Source organism: Sciurus carolinensis, chromosome 10 (assembly GCF_902686445.1).
Source record: "Sciurus carolinensis chromosome 10, mSciCar1.2, whole genome shotgun sequence".
Lineage (NCBI taxonomy): Eukaryota > Metazoa > Chordata > Mammalia > Rodentia > Sciuridae > Sciurus > Sciurus carolinensis.
In genome coordinates, this window is record NC_062222.1 from 69,593,514 (window position 1) to 69,612,476 (window position 18,963).

General features: G+C 33.6%; 1 protein-coding gene across 11 annotated transcripts in view; it reads right to left on the minus strand.

Moving 5' to 3' along the window:
* The window catches only part of Ptpn13 (protein tyrosine phosphatase non-receptor type 13), a 189,038-nt gene that overhangs the window by 87,208 nt on the left and 82,867 nt on the right, over positions 1 to 18,963 (minus strand). For 10 of the 11 annotated variants that reach the window (XM_047565869.1, XM_047565866.1, XM_047565864.1 and 7 more), the window contains exon 7: positions 12,330 to 12,893. The exons of the other annotated variant lie outside the window; for it this stretch is intronic. In XM_047565869.1, the coding sequence (XP_047421825.1) occupies positions 12,330 to 12,893 (564 nt within the window). The remainder of the gene's footprint in view (positions 1 to 12,329; positions 12,894 to 18,963) is intronic. 11 annotated transcript variants of the gene reach the window in all.

Below are 18,963 nucleotides of genomic sequence, written 5' to 3' on the forward strand. Positions count from 1 at the left end.
GCATGCCTTCTCTTTTTCCTTTGAGAAGCCTCACCTTCTCTGTAAAAGCCTTGATTAGACATTGTTTCTCTTACTTCTGTATTACCTTATACTTAACTAATTACAACTGTACCACTACCTAGTAGTTCTCTCTTTACTTCTTTGCTTCCCTTACTTAAATTATAAGCTCTCTGACAAAAGGATTTTGTCTTTTTCAGATGAACCATTAGTATCTACCGTGCTGCTGGTGCATGGCAAGCACAAAATATTTTCTGAGTGAATACTTGAAGGTCATAGAAGGTCAAAGGACTAGAGAGTATATCCTTTAAGGAAAATGAGTATATCCTTTAAGTTTGAGGGTTTGAAAAAGGAAAGGCAAAAACACAGAAAGTTATTGGAGTCTCTTTTGGTACAGAGGAATGTTTGTGCATGATTTCAGGCAGTGGAAAAATAATCTTGTTGGGGAGGGGGTTGAAGTTGCAAATGGCACAGCAGGAAAAAATGTGCTAAAACAGGAGATGGAAAAAAGAGCATAACTGGGATGGTTAGTTTAGCAAGGAGGAAAAAACTTTTTCTTCTTGAAAGAAATAAATGGATAAGGGAAAGGGTAAAACACAGAGGAAATTCCCAGATATTCATGTCAGAAAATTGCCTGGTAATAAAAAGCGAATCACTTCCTTAGAGTATAATTCGGTCGAAACTTGAAAAGAGTAAAGAAATAGTGTTGTGAAGAGTGGGAAAAGGGTCAGCAAAAACCACATGAAATCTTTCATGTGGCCCTAAGAATTTAGGTAGACCAGAATGCATGAATTTTAGTGGAACTGATCAGAATTGTTTTGTGGCCTTTTCTTGGTGTTGTAAAAAATAGCCGACGGGAAACACCTAGAACTGAGGACATAGGAAGTATGGTAGCAGATAACCAAGTTAGGTGAGGAATTCTTTTTGGTAGTCTGCAAACTTGAGCACAGGACTTCACACAATGAATTATTTCCGTGTGCTAGAAGGTGTTCGATGGAGAGAGTTAAATGAAGAATGAATTAATGAATAAATGAAATGGTCAAAAGACACCACAGGAACCAGGTTTGTGGAACTAGGATGGGGATGATGGACTGGGAGAATTGAGAGGTCATGCTGAGACAAGAATAGGAGTCTTGCTGAGACCAAACTTTAAAGAAATGGGAAGAGAAGGATGGATGACTGGCAGTGGACTTGAAGGAAAGGGGAAGTTGTACATCTTGCCTATAATAATGTTTACCTGGAGGACTAGGCATAATAAAGCAAGCTGGTACTTTGTCCAGTTCTATGTACAGTGAACACGAGTATCAAGCAATATTATAATTAATGGAAAGAGTTTTAGAACTGAAAAATCAAGGTATTTACCAGTACTTTTTTTTCTAAATAATACATTCTACCACAGAGTAGATTGATGGTAAAATGAGTCATTTTTCAAATCCTCTGGTTTACTATGAATGTGACTTGAAAGAATTGTGGAGGACAGAACACAGCAGTTTCATCTAATACCACTTTATATTTAACAGCATAATACATGATACACAAGTTAAATAGTTACTTATCAAGAACTGTTGTTTTCAAAGGGGACCAAAGTACTTTACTTTTATTGTTATAGAACCCCCATGCTACTGTTTTGTGGGAGTTTTCGAAGGAAATAACCAAACTACAAACACAGAATTGCAATTTTAGGACAGTAAAGCCAACAAGGTCAGGAGAAAACCCAAATTTCAAGATGCAATGTTTTTAATACTATATAAGGAAAATAGGAAGTCATAATAAGCCCATTCAGTTAACTGAGTACAGTTGCTTAGATGTTATGCCTTGTGGTAACAATTTCACACTCCATATTAAGCAGTAATCTAATTTACTATTTTGTAACTATTTTGGCAAAGCACTATAAGATCATAAATAATTTTTAATCTGATTTCCATTCTTTGGTGGTATTCTATAATTGTCCTTATAGTGTTTAATGTGTTCATATTTTCTTTCTCTTACTAGTCTATGTTTTCTCTTTTTCTTCAGTTTGCCGACACTATTGGCAACTTTTTTCAATCTCTGGGTTCTTTCTGTAAGACAAATAAATATAACTTTGGTAAATTTCTCTTAAAAATTTGACAGTAAATCATCATCCCTTGATGAATATTAGTCTGTAAGTGTTCTCAGTATACACCTCAGGGGAGGGAAGCATTACATTATAAGGTTTTATAGTTTTATTCTCATGGAGGACTGGCACTCTAAAACATGAAATAGAGGACTAGTTTTGCCTATTAGGAGTAGGAAGCCTTTCTTCTTCTTCTTCTAAGATTAGGGAAGGGTAGAAGTATCTATTTTAATTAAAGTAGTAAGAATCTTCTTTGTGAGCTTCTTACATTCTGGAGTCTATCTTTTGAAATGCTGTTAGCCATGTTCCTTTCATGTAATGGGATGGCAGATATAACTAGATTAAAATTCCCAGGCAATATTTATTATTCAGTCATGCTAACAAAATGTTATAATAAGATTAAAGTTCTAAGTCAAATTTTACTACTCAGTCATGCTTACAAAAAAATTAGCCCTTGTAAGCATGGGGTTTCTGTTATTTTAACTAAATAATAAATTTAGCTTTTCCAGGAATTATTATAAAATTGTGTCTTTTACCAATATCATCTTGTACTAGTATATATTGAGAAGTACACTTCCCAGTCTTCCAGATCATTTGGGCAGGAACATTTCTTGGTTCTGAGATGACCTACATACAGAAAGACTTCCAGGAGGCACTAACCAGATAGAAGTGGTTTTCTTTCTCTGTTCTTGCAGAAGAAAGGTAAAACCTAATTTTTAATGAAGTATCCTAACATTATTAGCAACTTTACTTTTCAGAGGATCCAGACACCTCAAATAAATTTGCTGTCTATATTTGAATGTATAATCCTAGTACTTCAGATTTGATTTGGATCCCAGGAATGTGGTATAAACCAGGTGCTTTAAAAACTGATTATTATGAAAACTTCCAAACAGAGACAAAAACACAAATAGTATCATAAATCTTCTTGTACCCATTTCCTAGTATCAACAAAATGGTTATTTTAGCTGAAAAGTGTTGGACTACTTTTTTAAAACCAAAAAGATACATTTACATACTTACAGAATATTAGAAAGTTTTCTGAATGCTAATTTAAAAAAATCATATGCAATGGATTTGCTAATAATATCCAAATACACATTATACAATATGCACATATGAGACTACCTTCATTGCAATGTTACAACTATACTAGGAAATTCTTTTAGTTTTCACCATTACAATTTCAGTACTAAATGTATTTGCCTTTTGTAGAATACAATTAGCATCAATATCTAATTCATTGGCTTTCAAACTATGTGTGTGTGTGTTGCTGAGAATTGAACCTAGGTACACACTCTACCAGTGAGTTACACCCCCTGCCCTGGTTAGTTCCTTTAGTACATTACTATGTACAAATCATTACACTAGTGTCTGTTTGTCATGATTATTCCTCATTTCATTAGACAACTTTCTTCTTTTTAACTTCTTAGGAGTACTTAGTTTTCAAACACAAAAAACTAAGTTTTAAGAAAGAATCATAGAGTTAGAAAACTAATGATTTTAAAAGAACAAATGGGAGAGTAAAAATCAGCCTAGATATATGTTACCAAAAAAGAAGCACCAAATTGGGTCTGCATGATTATATAAACACATAAAACATACATGAATATATATTCTATAAAAAAGCATTTTGTAGAATAGTCATGAGCAAATGAAAAGAATATTAAAGACTAGCTTAAAGAATTAAGGTTTGGATAGAAATCTATTTATAGCGATTCTAAAATCAGGCATACTTCTTGGAAATTAAAGAGATTCTTTAATTTCTAGTATTATTTTATCATAATTAAGAACTTTTTTTGTAAGAATATAAGGTATAGAAACTGACAAATATTTTGATTCTTTAATTATAACCTTATCCTCTGAACAAAACTCACATGGACTCTACTATCATATTGACTTAATTTATATGTTAACAATAAAAGATAGTTTTCCGTAGGGTAAAATGCTTTTGTCAAAAGTTCTTGACAAATAAGAGTCACAGTTTCCATTGCCATATAAATACACTTAGCATTCTGAACACTAAAATTGTGGCATGTGGTCATGAACATAATGCTTGCTTTTTCTGTGTGTGCGTGTGCTGGGTTTGAACGGGCCTTGGGCTTGCTAGGCAAGTGTTCTACCAATGAGCTACATTCCCTGCCCTTTTTAAAAATTTTGTTTTGAGACAGGGTCTTGCTAAGTTCAATTGCCAGTCTGGCACTGAACTTGGGATCCTTCTATCTCAGCCTTCAGAGAAGCTGGGTGTGGGAATGTACACCACCACACCCGGCTAAGAGCACTATATTTTAAAAGTTTAGGACATCGGGCTTCCATTGTGAAGATTTGCAAAATATTCTGGGCTTACATAGAGCTATTTCAGTGGACAATCTTCACATTAAAATGAATATGAATCAGCACAAACTCTAATCTAAAAATACCATTTACAAGTGACACATATTCAAGCTTAGACAAGTAATATGCAGAGTGCAACTCAGTCAACTGCAACAACAGGAATTAAATAACCACTTTAAGTTTGTCATGACTCAAATGACAGACACAGGTTTCAAAGACAAATGAACTAAAATAACTATTTTAGTAGCTTAAAACTATAAAACACATGTAAAATCTCATACTTTAAAGAATATGGACCCTATTAAGTAAAATACTTCAATTTTCAAGGAAAGCAGAGAAATGTAAGTAATATCACCATGTATTCATATGTTAAATGTTCTCTCTATTTCCTTTTCAGGGGATTAACTTCTGAAGATTTGAGATTGCACCTTTTATGTGTTATCTAAAGCCCAATATATTCTATGTTAATTATGTTGTAATTAATAGAATATGTTCTCAAATCCCCTGAGAGCTAGATATTGTGAATATTACTTTTAAGTTGGAGGAACAGAGTATGCAAGTATAGAATATATACAAGTGAGGAAGGGGATATGGAGAAACTCTATTAACTACAAATCACTTTATATGTGTAAAACTGTGTAGACACAGGAACAGCAAACAGCATAAACCACTGCCATTCCCCCCAATGAGGGTCCTTTGTGACACAGTAGCAACATACTTGGGTTATGACTTCAATCTAGGCTTACTGAACCACCCTTTAACATCCTCCAGGATTCTCTGTTGTTCTGATGGCCCTGTCTCTTCTAAAACTTTTAAGGCTACCGAGTTCAACAGGAAATTGATTACAGTTGTTGTTGGTTGTTCAGTTTTTAATTGACAAGAATGTGATTTTACTCTCAGAGTTGAAAAAAATGGGAAAATAAGAGGTGGGATTTCTCCTAACTATATGTATAAATGACCTGAAAATATTATTGCATCCCATATCTGAAATAGCACCACTGAGTAAGTTCTTTAATAGCTACATAATACTTAGATTATATTGTCAATATAATAGCATAGTAGTAAATGCTAGGGATACAGTTATGAAGTAGACCATACCAAATTTCCAAGATCTGTAGGAGTGATTAACTCTTCAAAAGAAATAATTTCAATGACAAAACATAGGCCACCATTCTAAAGTGGGAAGATGAGAAAAAGATTCCTGAATCCAGCAAGACCTGACAGCTTTAATAGTTTCAAGGATGGATGGCTACATGAATAAAAGCACAAAAATATAAAATGGCCTTTAAATAGGTAGAAAGGTAGTAAGGTAGACATGTATTTCTTTAAACATTCTACCTACTTACATACATTTATTTATTTCTTTGTACACACATACAAAGAGGTGGGGGAGAGGGATTGAGGGAGAATAAGAAGTGGGGAGGGGGTGAGAATGACAGATGCAGAAGGATGAGTCTAGAGAGATACTCTCATGGAGAATCTTAAGTATGATGATTTAAGGAGCTGGGATCTTAGCTTACTCAGGTGATGGAACATTAAATGGCTGGCAGCAGAGAAATGTATTCAGGTTTGCATGGCAGACAAATTGTAATCAGAGACACAGAAGGGACTGGGATGAAATAAGGAATGTTTTTGTGGGTTAAAACTGTTGGGCCTTAAGAATTGTGCTGGCATCCATTGCTAGTACGATCCACTTACAATTTTTCTTAAGACATATTGATCTATACTTCCCACGAGACAGTTATGTCAGAGCCAAACTGGATCTATGTGAACAATGCTACAAGAGGATTTAAATTAGGTCCTTACTTTCCAACAAAGTAGGACATTATTTCTGTGGGTCTAAAATCCATCATTATGTTGCTATGAATACAAATATTGGAAAGTTTGCACTGGTTTCACCTTTAATTTTCCTTAATGTTTAAAAATGCAATGTTACCTTTTCCATCTGGAAAAATTAAGAGGAGTAAATGTCTATCGTCAGTTGAATTCTTTTTAAAACTAAAGAACAAATTACTGCTTACCTCTTCTCAGATGCTTCTAAAACCCATCTTTTCTCTTGGTATTTTATTCTGAACTATAAAAACTATATTTTATTTCTGAACTAGGAATCAGCACTATCTAATATTTGGTTAGTAGCCAATTTAGCTGTGTAAATTTAAATAAAGTAAAATATTTCCTCAGTTGTTCTAGCCGCACTGCAATTGTTTAATAACTACAAGTGACTAGTAGCTACTGAATCAGACTGTGCAGATACAGAACATTTCCTGCATTGAATTAGTTCTATGATAATGCTGATCTAAAATATAAATCTCATTACTATCACCCTGGAAACATACAGAACACTGATTTTTTTTTTTTTCTGACCAAGATGTTGATTCTATCTATAATAGTGGTTCTTCAAATATACAAATGTTTTCAAATTTAGTGGTTTAATTGTCATTAATACCTAAAATGCATTTAGTATTTGACTACTAATAACACATAAAATCCCTGCTTATTGGTACTTACTTCTTTGGAACTAATATGAATGAAATAGAAAGTGAATAATAAAATTATTTACTTTTGCTCATGGAGTAATCTAACTAACCAAATCGTGTTTCTTTTCTTTTCCTTTCTTTTCTCTCTCTTTGTGTGCTGCTCAAAGGGAAATAAGGTAAAGAAATAAAATTGAACTGGTTCATCTTTAACAATTTTGGGTTTAAAAAAAAATGATAATTTTGGACAAAATGTATCTATCTTCATGGAAAATATATAGCATTTATCAATTTATCCCTTTTCTTAAATGTAACTTCTGTCTTTTCAAAATGAAACATTAAAGTGCTTTGGTAATAGAAACAAGCTCAACATACTTAAGTGTTTACATATTCTAGTTGCATAACAGACTTCAAGCTTTATTTACAGGATTGTCACAGGACAACAAAGTTAGGCTTGGGCAAGATGTCACAGCATTTGAAAGAGTGAAAACTATTTAATTTTGAGGTGAAGTAGATTGACTAACATCTCCTTATATAAGTAATATTTAACCTAGTTACTTTTGTATAAAATAATTTTATCTGTTCTTCACAATTTCCTTTATGGTACTGTATTGTGCAGAATGCAGAGCAGTTTCAACTGTTGGAAGCCAAAATGCTATTCAAGATCCCCACCCAGGGTGTGGGAGAACTGTTCATACTATACTCACAGTACTGGTTCCAACTCTCACAATGAAAAATCTACTCCCAACCACAATGAGTAGGGTGTGCAAAGTAATTACATCACAAGAAGACAGGGACATTTGTCAGACAATCCTATGGGAAAACAGATAATTTCTCAGGTCTTAAAATGGCAGTAGAATGAGGTAGAAGAGAAAATGCTGGCAATAAGGAAGAAAGGAAAAAAGTAGAAGAGTCCTATGCCGAGGAGGGGAAAAAAAGTGAAATTGAAAGAGTAAAGCAAAGAGAGGAATGATATCATTTTAAAACTTACTTACACAAGAGAAACCAAAGTTATATTTTTCCCGCCCTTTCCCTACTGCTTTATATAGAGATCTGAATGTTTGCTAATTTAATAATTATTATAACAAATAATAACCATGAATTCCAAATTTCTAATATTCTAATATCAAATACAAGTTCTTTCTTGGGATCTTTCTTTTTGACTATCTCATTCTGTTCCCAAGGAAGACAGAGCACTCAATATCAATCACTGCTTTTTGATAGTTTACTCCCTTATCTCATCAGCCATGGAATTAACCATCCTCAAGATACTACCATGAGCTAGATGAGGTGGCACACACTTGTAATCCCAGTGACTCAGAAGTGGGAGGCAGGAGGATGGAAAGTTCAAAGCCAGCCTCAGCAACTTAGTAAAGCCATAAGCAATTTAACTGAAGATAAAATATAAAAGCAGTTGGAGATGTAGTTCAGGGGTAAAGATCCTACCATGGTAGAAATCCACCAAAAACAATCACAATAGAGTATGCAACATAATGGATCACCATCTTAACCCTCTGTACAGTTTGGTTTACTAAGGAAAGAACCAAAGGTGTCTCATTTTAGCCTTTGTTTTATAACACTACTTGTTTCACTGTATTAAAATTATATAATTTTACCGAGGAGAGATGTAGGGGCTTGTTTGGTGGTCAGGTGAATGTTTAGTTTCCCAAGCAGAAAAATGGTCTTCCCAAAAAACTATCTGACATGCCTCTGATCTCTTCTTGGAATCAGGATAGCAGAGTGAAGAATTTTATAACAGGGCTCAAGAGACATGGATTCAAAATACAGCTCTGTTATGAATTATGAATTATGTGTCTCCTTTGGCAAACTAGTCTACTTTTCTGAGCTGTTTGGCTTAAATTGTAGTCAGATTCCTTCCAGTTCCATACTCCTTGATTTTAAGGTCTGGTCTCCCCTGTGCCAGTTGGTTGGTTGATGTCAGCTGAGAAGATGCTGTAGAGGTGAATTTAGGTAAAGATTCCTTTCAAAAGGGTAGGTCTTGGGCTAGGAAAGGGCTATACATTTAAGGTTGAAGGAGACATCTCCTTGAGCATTCAAGAGAACACACTGATATGCAGTAAATTCTTTTCTTCTGATTGTTATATTAACTCAGTGAACAATAGAACACATGTCTTTTTTAAAAAAATTGAAATGACATGTAGTAGGAAATCTTCAGACTGGAACTCTGAAAGTGCATGATGAAAATCTACAATCCTTCAAATGATGGAAACTCTATCATTAACTACTTATGTCGTCTTGAGTACACTATTAAATCTTCACGAGTTCAAAAAATATGTTTAGATAACATATGCTCTAAGCCATTTTCTAATTCTAAAATTACTGAAATCCATTAGCAACTGTCAAATTTAAAAATCACAAAAAAATATAGAATTTCTTCAAAAATGCTTAAACATATGAGTATTTAAAAAGAAATGTGTAAGATGTGTTAGTGACATCTACTGTTCTGCATGATTTATCATACACAAAAGTAATCTGTAGAGACTACTTTCTATGAGAATTAAATTCGATGAATGAGTTATTTTCTATTTTCTTTTCTTCTTTGTATATTACTTAAAATCTTCATAGTAACAATCTGTACTATTCATAGAGCTAACATAAATTACTTTACCTTTAGAAAAAGTACAGTATAAAGCCAGCAAGTTACTCAACTAAATAACTAATAAGAATGATTGCTTTTGAATTCCAAACATCAAACATTCTTTTCAAATAATGCTTTTAGTCTAAAGCAAACATAATATATTACTATTTGCAAATATAATAATGGGGGTTTATTTAGAGTAATGTAAGTGTTTTTGCAATAAACCAACATTTTAGGTTGTTTGTTTAATTGGGTTTTAAAATATCCTCTGAAAAAACATGGGTGTGTGGGTGTGTGTATGTGTATGACAGAAATGCTCTTAACAATAAAGGAAGATTTCAAAATAGAAATCACCCTGTATCAAAAAATTCAAAGGAGATTTTATTTTTAAAAAGAAAGCTCTTCCTTTGCTTGCATCTCCTGAAACAAATCTAAAATTTCTAAATCTGGAAATGATGTATCATAACTAGTTATCTTTCCAACAAATAAGAATTTGCAACAAATAAGGATTATGCAACACCTTTGCAGATATGTAAGCATTTGGAAACAAGTTGGTTTGAGTTTCCTTAAGGCTTACACATACGTGCATACACATTACCTGAAAAAGTAATAGGATAATATGCTACAATAGTCTAATATATTTTGTCATAGGTAATCAAAATCATCTTTTCAAACAAAGTACATCCAATAGACTATCATAGTATGATTTACCAAATTAAATATCTTTTCATTAATTGGTTGTTTTCCATTATTGAGGAATAACCAAGGGCCTTGGGCATGCTGGGCAAATAATTTTCCACTGAGTCCCCTTATAAGAAAATTTTTATTTTTGCTCAGGCTGGCCTTAAATTTGTGATCTTCCTGCCTCAGCCACCTGAGGAGCTGGGATTTCAGTAGTATACCGCTACACTTGGCTTTCCATTAATGTTTGATTTCTTTCCTGTTTAACTTTCAAACTAAGATTTGAGAATTAAAATATTTCTCAAATTTCACTAACAACAGTACCATTAATATACCAAATATTAAGGCAAATAATTTTCTGAAACTAAACCACATGAGATCACCAGATATTATCATTTTATTTTTAATATTCAAATTTAAAAAAAAATATTACTCAACCTCCTAAGTGTTAGAAATATTCATCTAGGTTGATATGTACCTTCACTCTTTATAGTTTTAGACTGTAATGGTTCTCTATTTGAATCATTGAGGACTATCTTTTTTCACAATGGACAAGAGTTCTTTACATAAATGTCTCCATGGGGAGACAAACGAAAGCCAGGTTAAATTATTGTTCACATGCTAACTGCTGTGCAACACTAATTAGGCATAAAGTATAAATTATGAAATGTGAGGGTTTTTTTTAAATATAAGAAATGTCTACTCCTTGCCATCACTATTTCACTATTTATTTAGCTTCCAAAAGCTAAAGAGTGAAATTATGAATAAATTTCTAAATTTTTATTTTCTGCCTTTGACTTTTAATCTTTTCAGATCAAAAATACATAAAACCAATTCCTAATAAAAATAGCTAGTGCTTTCTAAAATGCATTTTATGTACAAACCCACAATATCTGTTAACTATTCAATAATTTTCTCCATAATTTCCAATTCTTTACTAATTTGCAATTTCTGAATTTAAAAAATTGCAAAGTTCCCAGCGACTCGGGAGGCTGAGGCAAGAACATTGCTAAATCAAAACCAGCCTCAGCAATGGTGAGGTGTTAAGCAACTCAGTGAGACCCTGTCTCTAAATAAACTACAAAATAAGGATGGGGATGTGGCTCTGTGGTCCAGTGCCACTGAGTTCAATTCCTAGTTACCAGCCCCCTGCCCCACCTCCCCCCAAAATTGCAAAGTTTCTTTTACTAGAAGGAAAGCACAACTCTGAGAGTATGTACAGTTCCAGAACTGTTTACACTTACATAACAGAGGAATAGACCTTTAGCAGATAATTTAAAAGCAATCTAAAAATTGAAAATGGTATATTGGATTAATGACCTTAAAGATGACTACAACTCAATTATGTCACTTTTCTCTTTGAACTAGAAAGCATCTAAAATTTCCTTTATTCAGCTACATCACAGAGTTCTTCTAGGAGGCAAGATAAGTTATAAAACTTCAATCTTTAAAAATATATAAGGGCTAACTGAATTGTGCATCTATTTATACTAATGGTAGTCTATACCCATCTGTCTAGAACATGATTTTATTTCCTTCAAAGTGCTGATTTTTTTGTGTGTATGAATCAGATATTTTTAAGAAACAGAGCTTTACCCTGGAATAATAAGAAATTACCATTTACATAAAGTTGATTTTATTCTCACAATAAAAATGTAAAACACTTTGTTTTATCACTTTACATTCATTACCTTATTAATCTATTTTTGGAAGGCTCCCAAACGAGTGGTTTGGGAGGCACTGCCTCACTGTCATGCCATTCTGTCTCTCTGAAATTCCTGATTTTGATTTGCTGCTTTGCATTTCCATAAAGCAGCCATTTATTGAAGTCTCCCATAAGATAGTACACAAAGTAGAAAGCACACCTCTTGCCCTTGAGAATCTTATAATCTAATACGCAACCAAAAATACTGAGAGACTGCAAAGTGGCTGAACGGGGCATGTTTTGGATAGGTGTCTCTATAGAGGCAGAATACTTTGATTAAGATTTTGATGGAAGGCAGAACAGAAATGGAGAAGTAACCTGGGTACAAAAACTTAGCAGTGGAAATAAGACGTATAGAATGGTTTAATAACCCTCCTTTATTTTGAAACATAATTTTAAATATTTTAATTCAAATCTCTTTCAGACACACACAAAATTACTAACCTTCTACATTCATGGCTTCTCTCAGAACCTGAAGTTTCTTTTGTCTCTCTCGAATTCGGTCCAAAGCACTTGATATTGCCGAAGAGGTGGACAATTCTCGAGTGTGATGTGCTGGATCCATTTTCTGAGGGCCAAAGATATCCAAGGCTATGCTTCCATCAGAGTATCTTGCCTCCTTTTTTCTAGGAGTAGTTAAAGTCCGCCCTGTTACTGTATCAGGGTGACAGTGTTGGTATCCGCCAGTTTCTCCAGAAGAGTCTCTGTCAGTGGCACAAAGCAAGTCCATGGATGAAGCCCAAATCTTCTTCTTGGGAAGCACATCGATGCCAGGGATAACTTTTTTATGTGGGCCACTAGTTTTAAACTGATAAGGGGAGCAAGTATTTTCAGAATCTTCATGACCAGAATTATTATCTGATGAAATGTCCTTGAAATAATCTTCTTCATCTTTTGTATCTCTGATGGATAGAAATCCCATAGATTTACTAAGCCCTTTGTTAAGAAAGGTCTGATGAGAGAATGGAGCCTTGTGTATGTCTAGTACATCAGAAGTAGAGCTTCTTCCTGGAATGATAAGAATCTATCATGTATGCACAGAAGTTTTAGAAAATAAACTGGAATGTGACCCCCTAATGACAATGAATGCAGTGGCAACTTCCTAAATTTTCCAAGTGCAAGGTCAGAGATGAAATGAAATGATGGTTATAGTGACAGTGGGGGTGGAGAGAGATGCTATGTGTTTGTGTAACTTTTCAAGGTTCAATGTACCCCCCACCCCCAATGCTCTTTTTGCAGTGCTAGGATAAAATTCAGGGCCTTGCACATGCCTGGCAAGTGCTCTACCACTGAGCTACACCCACAGCCCAATGTTTCTTATATAGTAAGTAATATACTGAACTTACTTTTTTTGAGTAGCATTATTTTAACATCAAAGGTGAAATTTTTAGTTCTAAAACTGACAAAAAAGTTGTTGATACTATCTGGTTTGGTAGAACACTGATTATGCATGAAAGAACTTGAGATAATAATAGAACAGCACACTCCTTTACTTTCTAAAGATATAACTTAAATATATATTACTTGAGTCTAAGGTCATGATACATTCTGATTTTAAAATGAATATGTTTAAAGGAGAAACAATGAATTCTTGCTACATTCTAGATAAGAACAAGACTGTAGCACTTGGAATTCTTAAATTCAAGATTTTATTAAAATTAGACATATTTTAGAAATTTTTAGTGTTTGCAACCCAGATAATTTGATAACATTTAAATTATGAATAAAACCTAATTTTTTCATAAATCATCAAGTACTAAAACATTTTTTCCCTCTAGAGCATATTAATATTTATCAATTAGAATTAGATTCTTATTCTTTAGTCTTGATATCATTAAAATCCATCCCACTTGCCCTTTAAGTCAGTAGTCTATAAAAGCACTGAAACACACCAAAAATGCACATTCAGTCTGTAGGTTTTGGGAATCCATGGATTCACAACAAAAGATCATATATTTGTCCACTACTGGAAAAAATGTAGAACAATACTTTATAGTTACTAATACCATGGCCCATAGACACTGATTATTTCCTGTGTTATCTTCTGTGATTTCTCTTTGATAACTTAGCTGCTATACCATATGAAATAATGACTAAGCTTTTGTAGTAACAATAAATTGTTTAGTAATTCATTTGAAGATGTCAATTGCCTCTTCAGAGTAATAACTATAAACTTAATTGATTTTTTCCTTTTTTTTTTGTGGTGCCGGGAATTGAACCCAGGGCCTTGTGCATGAGAGGAAAGCACTCTATCAACTCAGCCCAATTTTATTGATTTGACCACAAAAATGTATCTTTTATATCTCTTCTTCCTCTCAACATGGATCAACTTAAGTAAAAATATGGAAAACATCCATATTTGAGGTATGTAATACAAAGAACGCTAAGAAATATACCACATCCAAACACAGATCGTCATAGGCTCTAGCTTCTAATCTAAATTAATCTGAAAACTGATTAAAAAAAAAAGTCTGTGTCATAGTACATTAGGGATAAACTGCATTCTTAAACTATATTTTGAAATTCATTAATTTAAAATGTTATTGACTAGAGAACAGAGATATTCTTTGAAAACAATTCATTATTAGATTCAAGAAAGTAAGAACTAGGATTCAAGAATCATGTCACAGATGAATGCAACTATCTTCTACTGCCTTTTACTAACAAGAATTCAAAACCCTAAAAAATTTAACAAGTGGGTATTTTGGCAGCACCATAAATTTCTGGTCAATCTCTGTGGATACTCAACGTGTTAATGTTTAAGTTTATTCCATTTCCACCATGACTGTTTCTTCTTTCTTCAAATTTCCTACCTTAACTTTCTACTCTTTTAGCTGGTTTCCTATCTCACATTTCACCAAGAAAACAGAAGCTGAGAGGAAGGCTTTATCATCTTTCCTTGACTAATTTTACATATCTAACTTGTGCCTGCAGATCTTTTCCCTGTTGTCTCAAAGGAAATTGGAGGCCAATTCCCAATATGCATTCTGGACTTCTTTCTCTTTTTATTTTATCATAGATTTTTCTTCTTTGGTTAACTTCTCAGCTATCTGTTTGTATCTTCATTGTTCCCCTTTTTATCATCATTTCATAAGTATACAAACATAATCCAATATCACCGATGAACAAACCAACTCAAGTAAAACTCCTTACCCATTACCACATTTCCATCTACCATTGTCTCAAATTTCTTACTTCCCACTCATTACTCTACCAACTTTAGTCAGCTTCCAACTACTCCATACCTTGGCAACCCTCAATATATATCACCAATGACCTTCACATTACCATATCCCATGGACACATTTTTCTCCATGTCTGACTTGTCAGTGACAACTGATATTGATGATTATCCCTTACCAAATCTCTTTCAACTCTTTATAAGTCTTCCTTCTACATCTCAAACTGCTCATTCTTATTACTTGCTTTTTCCTTCTCCTCTCCTGGAATCCAAATGTTGGGTTTTCTCAGGTATCAGTTTTAGAACTTTATTCCCCCCCGAATTTTCCTTTTAACTTCATGAACAGGTTTTAAGTGTTGCCTATCCCCTGATAGCTCCCCAATTTGTATTCTTAGTATCAACTCTTCTGGGAGCTCCAGTCTTTATAATCAGTACTTCTGCTAGGGTATTTCAGAAGTACCTCAAACGAAACGTACTTAAAATTCATCTTTTGCTTCCCACATCCAGAGCCACCCATTCTCCTTCAGTCTTTACTATTATAATAGCACTATCATTCAACTCCTTGCTCAAAACAGAAATATGGGTACCATACTGAACAGGATTCATTGTTTCATCTTCCTTTGTCCCCATATCAAATCCATCAGTAAATGTTGATACTTTATGGGATTATCTTCCATTGCCATCAACTTATTCCCAATTAAGGTTATTGCTTGGCAAGATTACTGCAGTGACCTCCATATAGGCCTCCTGCTGTTTCTACTTTTCTTACCCAGCGATCTTCCATGTAGCAGACAGATCTATCTTTTAAAATGCAAATTCCATAATGATACTACCCTGTTTAATGAGGCAAATTAAAGTGTTTTAAATAAAGTCTAACCTACTTTCAGGTCTGCCACTTGAATCTTCTTTAGTTGCATGTCTTTTTCCCTTATTCTACCCAGGCCAAAGGTTTTTCTCTATTAAGCTCTCTTATACATAAGTGCCTTTGCACAGACAGACCTTCCCTTTGCTTTCCACACTGCTCCAAACTTTTCTCAAGATTAGTTGCTTCTCATCCTATAGTTTTTATTTTAAATATGACTTCCTATAATAAAAAATAAATAAATAAATAAATAAATAAATATGACTTCCTCAAAGAAGTCTACCCTAACTTCATTGTAATATGAACAGATCACCTTAAATGTATCATGAATCTATTCCTCTTGTATTAGGTAAAGGTGTGATGCTCTTTATGTCATTGTTATTTATTGACAGTACATTAATGGGTCATAGTATCTTTAAAAAAATTTTTTTGTAGTTGTAGATAAACAGCATGCCTTTATTTTATCTATTTATTTATTTATTTTACTGTGGTGCTAAGGATTGAACCCAGTGCCTCATGTGTGCTAGGCAAGCCCTCTGCCACTGGGCTACAGCCCTGAGGCCATAGTTTCTTCCGAGAGCTGTGTCTTCTCACCAGCTGTGTAAGGCCTAAAACTAAATGCTATTTAGAAGGTTCTTGGATAACTATTGTTTTGTAGATGCTGGGATTTTATTGTCTTAATGCAAATTAATTTGATATGAAAATATTTCAGTACATGCTTATTGAAAGTTCAAGAGGTCATCATTTTAAAATTCTATAAAGCAGTACAAATGAAAATGGGAATAATTCATTTAAAAGTTTGCAATACCTTTCTGCTATGTTTCTACAAACTGTCAAACTTAACTATGGTTCAATATGCTTTCTAAGTTTGAAAATCATATTACTGTCACTAACTTAAAATCTCAAGACTATTCTTTACAAAAGATGATTCTGAGTCATAATTAAGTTCTTTTCTGGTGGTCAACAGATCCAAGAAAAAGACTGGTGAAATGTGAAGAGAAACTAGAAAAGAAGAAAGAAGTGGAAAGTGTGACAATCCTGAGAAAACCAGGCAAAAATTTGAGGAAGTATGAAATAAGATTCAAAGTGATAGTCTATCAAAGATGGTCTAAACAAAATTTAAGAGCTACCAGATAGGAAAGCGTTAAAGGAAGAAACCAAACAGATGCAAGAAGAAAAAGGAAGTAGTAGGAAAGAGATGGTTTCAGAGTAGTTTCTCTACTAGATCTATTAGCCTATGACTGCTTTTCCTTGCTTTGTGGAGGAAAAGATGACACCTCTTTAGGTAAACACATAGGGGCACATTAGAGAGGTAGATTTCAGCTGTTACAAACATACCAATCTTAAATCAAATATTCCTTTCTGGCAAAATTAGCACTGCCTTTTTGTCATGTTGATGATATGTATTACTACTAATAATTTAGTGCTAACAATTACAAATCTTATTAAATAAAGTGATTGTATTATATAGTACCATAGTTGCTTTATGTTGCTAAAGCATTAGGGAAAAAATTTCCACTAATCTAGGAATTTAAATATAGAATCTGGCCATACATAAAGGGAGGAGAAACATGGGATCTCTAAGTTTATGTTAGATGTTTAAGTCTGCTGCACCAGTGAGAATCATGTATTGTTGTTAACACTATTGCCACTTAGTTTATATTGAGACTTCATATAATTTACTCAACTGCTTTCCAAATCTTTCTGAGTATTTGTCCAGGTTATTAAAAATATTTTACCTAAATAAACAGTTATGCTCATTATATATTTTGATCACAAGAAATTATGCTAATGTTTTTGCTGACAGCAATGCCACTGGAGCTATTCTTGAATTATTTCATATAGAAGGAACATTCCTTGATGTTTACCCATCCTGACATAGATGCTTCTTCCTATACACACAGAGTGTGTTGGACCTATGTTAAACCCTTGCCTCACTGTATTAAAATTATTCATTATACTATGTGTCTGCCATCATTCCCACTAGTTTTCCCCACTCTACTACGAAGTAGAAAAATCACGTAGACCGTGTTGTATTTGTTCTGTATTTCCAGTTCCTAATAAAAATGTTTCTAAAAGAATGCAGTAGAATGGATTGATTGTGCAACTTTTAAAAACTCTTATAATCCAATTTAGGTAGCCTTACCAATCAGAAAGATTACTATCAAAGGCATGATGGCCCATGCCTGTAATCCCAGTGGTGTGGGAGGCTGAGGCAGAAGGATCACAAGTTCAAGGTCTGCCTCAGCAATTTAGCAAGTCCCTAAACAACTCAGTGAGACCCTGTCTCAAAATAGAAATAAAAAGGGTCGGGGGTACAACACAGTGGTAAATTGACTCTAGGTTAAATCCCCAGTTTTAAACAAAAAAAAAAAAAAAAAAGATTACTAGATTACTATCAACAGATCTGGGTTTTAAATCTAGCTTTCCATTCAATTCATGAGTTTGGGCAAGCCATTCAATTTCCATGTTTCTCATTTCCTTTATCCATATAATATGTATTTAATTTATTAAGCCTTCTATGTAGAGATGACAGGATAGATTGAACTAATCCATATGAACTATTTTGAGCTCTTCTAAACAAGAGTAACATAAAATTCTAAATATTGCCTCCCTTTTCTATTTCTGTTTTATTTCCTAAGCATAAAATTATCTACTGAGAGGGGATTTCAAAATTCTTTTGAGAGAAAATAATGAATCCAAAGATCAGGATATTTCTCATAAAAACTGCAGAATTTTTTACTTAATAAAAAGTCTCACATTGTTTAAAATAGGATAAATGATGACTACAACTCTATTTTTCATCTGCTGGGGGAGACTCTGAGTTCAGAAAGAGTTTACAACCAACATTAGACTATACATAATTATCAGCATCCAAATTTAAACTGAAACCATAAATACTTTCCTTTTGGCGAAGGCACAACTTGCTAAAATCAAAACAGGGAACAATAAACGTACATTGAAGAACTACAAGAACTACAAACAGAAGATTTTAAGGGGCTGGGGTTATAGCTCAGTTGGTTAGAGTGCTTGCC